The 3,089-nt window shown below is 46.5% G+C and overlaps 1 protein-coding gene across 1 annotated transcript; it reads right to left on the minus strand.

The window, feature by feature from the left end:
• Positions 1 to 1,016: 1,016 nt before the first annotated feature.
• LOC109828497 lies at positions 1,017 to 2,718 on the minus strand (the record flags this gene model as incomplete). Its single annotated transcript, XM_020395480.1, has 7 exons — positions 2,475 to 2,718; positions 2,235 to 2,405; positions 1,934 to 2,125; positions 1,796 to 1,867; positions 1,648 to 1,719; positions 1,379 to 1,567; positions 1,017 to 1,303 (listed from the first exon to the last, which is right to left on the minus strand). Coding segments are annotated over exons 1-7 (1,227 nt in total), but the record flags the coding sequence as incomplete, so codon positions are not given.
• Positions 2,719 to 3,089: the final 371 nt, after the last annotated feature.

Genomic DNA, 3,089 nt, shown 5'->3' on the forward strand with positions numbered 1-3,089 from the left:
TTTCCGACTGTAGATAGAATATAAAATTCTTCCTCTTCAGTCCCGGGAGATAGAATATAAAATTCTTCCTCTCCTATTTCCCAATCCGTCTTTATTCTGATAAAGGACATAATTTTCAATTTCCAATCCGGGCACTTTGTGCACGGGGAATTTTATCTCAACTCCTAAATAGAGATAAGTCTACGCCTAACACGCGTCGACCAGGGTCTAAGCCTGGGGAATTTTATCCCGAAGCCTAAGAAGGGATAAGTCGTCGTCTAGTACACGGCGCGGGGTACCTTTTCCCTATAAAAATTGGTTAAGTCTATGTATTCAAAATCATAGCATCAAGTCTAAGAAAAGCGATTTTCTTAGCACAACGTTACATGTGAGATGGGTTTAATAATTCACATGCTAGTCCGATTCAAACGGTAGTCGGTAAAGACATATCAAACCCGTTGATGGCTGGGGGTTTGCCAAAAATCCTGTAAATTTTTATCATCGCTGAATTCACAGTGAATCAAATGCAGAGTCTCTATTAATAGATCAAGTCAAGGCATATAATAAAGAGCTCGTTAGCCCGAAGGCAGCTGACGGCTAAGAACATGAGACTCTAAACTAGAAAGCCTATCTATATAACTCTGCTCAAGTTCTGCCTGTAGACCAGCCCGGACGGATTCCTCAGAACTGCTCAAGATCTTCACGGCTTCATTCTTCAGCTTCATCAGTCTCTCCTGTGTAGATCCTAGCTTCTCGAGGGCCTGTCCACGAGAATGCTCTACTCCAGCCAGGTCTTCTGCGATGATAATAATGGACTCCTCGGCACGCTTCAAGGCCTCCTTCAGCCTAGCCACTTCCTCGCGACCGAAATCCAAAGAGCGGAGTAGCTCGGCCCTATCTGTATCCCTCCTCGCCACGGTAGCCATCAGCTGCGCAACTGAACGCTCATGTGACTGAAGCTCACTGCCGATGGAAGATCTCAGGTCGCGCCACTGTGCCAGCCTATGCTCCATCTGAGAGGACACGAAGGAAGAAACCCCATTAGCCTTCAGCTCCTTCAACTCTCGGATCTCCGACTCCAGAACAGCAAAATCGGTGGTGAAGGAATCGGCCAACTCTGGATACCCTTCTTCTCTAAACATCATCATGTGACGAGAAAAGGAACGCCTGAACTGATCGAAACCATATCCTCGATGAAGAAGTTTCTCGATCATGCCGTTATAAAAGACGGTAAAAAGGCCGAGGTCTGTACGAAAAATGTCTTTGTCGGGATCGGTATCAGCCAAGAGGACGCGGACACGCTCATATAGGGATGATCGAGGTCCTACAAGAAACAGTGCGGAAAGGTAAGACATTATCGAATACGATACGAAAATTTAAAGGCAAATTCCGAGCATACCAATGCCAACGGAAGTCCCCTCAGGCTGAAATCCGACAGGTTCCGAAATAACTGCAGGAGTAGGCATGGAGGGTATATCAACCCCTGTAGGCAAATCAGTCATACCTCTCGGCTGTGGCGGGGAAACACCGCTCTCAGGCAAACTATCAGTCCCAGAAACTGTAGCGGCATCAGGCACAACGGCTGGTCCTATAGTTGCACTTCTTTGTTAGTCAAAATAAAAATTTAGACAAATAAGGAGGGTCGGGATGATAAGGTCATCTGCATACTTGTAGGTCCATCATCCTCAGGTATCCGGGGGATGTCAGGAGTCATAAGAGTATCAGTCCCGGTGGCTGGTCCTATGATTGCACCCATATATTAGTCAAAAGTCAGATAAATAAAAAGGAGCACGATGTCCCTAAATCGTATGCGTACCTGCAAGTCCGTCACTCCGAGATAAGCTAGATATGCCGGGAATCGATATTGGGTTAGTCCCAATGACTGGCGCTGTAATATTAATCCTTCGTTAGTCAGACAAAAGATCAGGCAAAATGAAGGGAATCAGATATGTACCTGTGAATGAATCATTCTCAAAGGGTGGTCCCACAGTTCCTCTGGTGGCTTGTTCAGCCAACATGTCGGCAAATAGTCCAATGTCAGGGCCCGGGAAACTAGGTACAGGAGCACACCCCCGTTCCTCGAAACCTACATCATGATAGGCTCCATCCTCAGCTGGCTTTTCCATCGCGACATCTGCAGGATAACCTAAATGTTGGAAGATGAGGAAGAAAGGAAAGCTCAGAAATACCTGCAGCAAAAACAGAAGATTCTCTTTCCCCATGCTTGAGGAGGGTATCATTGGATATAGATATACCTGAATATGGGACGGTGGGCCCAACACTATTCACCTGCTCAAGATCAATGTTTAGATCGATGCCCAGAGAACCGTCATGAAGGGCGTCGCACATCTGCTGCATGAAGCAATCCATGTTGTCAGATCCAGGAGATACCAGACCCGGTGGAAGTTCGCCCTCTTCAAAGAACCTTGAAGCATAAAACATGGTTACGAATCCCAAGAGGTAAATCACCTTAAAACAATAAAAATAAATATTACCTTCCCCTCCATCGGCGATGCTTCCTAAATCCATTCCATAAGAACGCTGACCGTCGTGTGGTTTATGAGCGATCTTCTTCCTTTTCGGGGCGCCATCTCTCCTAGAACCAACAGGTCGGTCATGCACAGACTTGTCACACGTCTCAACATGCGTAGGAGCTCGATCGTCGGGCCCTGAGCTCATATAACGAGAAGCTGGCGACTCATGATCGTCAACTGCCCTACCTAAAGTGACAATGGTCATTAAACGAACAAGATCTGTCGTTTATACCAATTAGAATGGAGAAGGAAAATCAAAGAGCATGACAAACCTGTATCAAGTTCTTCTCTGTCGGTATCTATATCCACATATTCCTCCTCAGAAGTCTCGTCGTCATCACCCGTAGGAAGGAGCTCTTCATCATCTTTGAGAAGAGATTTGGCATGCCCCTTTCTCTGCTTCTGAGCAAGCTCAGCCCTGCGAGCAGCCATCATAGCAACCTGGACCGAATGCTCGGACTGTAACTCTGAAAGACTCCTCACACCTATGGATTCATAGGCGGAAAAGAACCACTTGCAACTGAGGAAAGTGATCAACGGCTTACGCCTATATGAAGGAAGAGCAAAATGGGCTCC

The sequence above is a fragment of the Asparagus officinalis genome, unplaced genomic scaffold (assembly GCF_001876935.1).
Source record: "Asparagus officinalis unplaced genomic scaffold, Aspof.V1 AsparagusV1_Un1822, whole genome shotgun sequence".
In the NCBI taxonomy this organism is placed as follows: Eukaryota; Viridiplantae; Streptophyta; class Magnoliopsida; order Asparagales; family Asparagaceae; genus Asparagus; species Asparagus officinalis.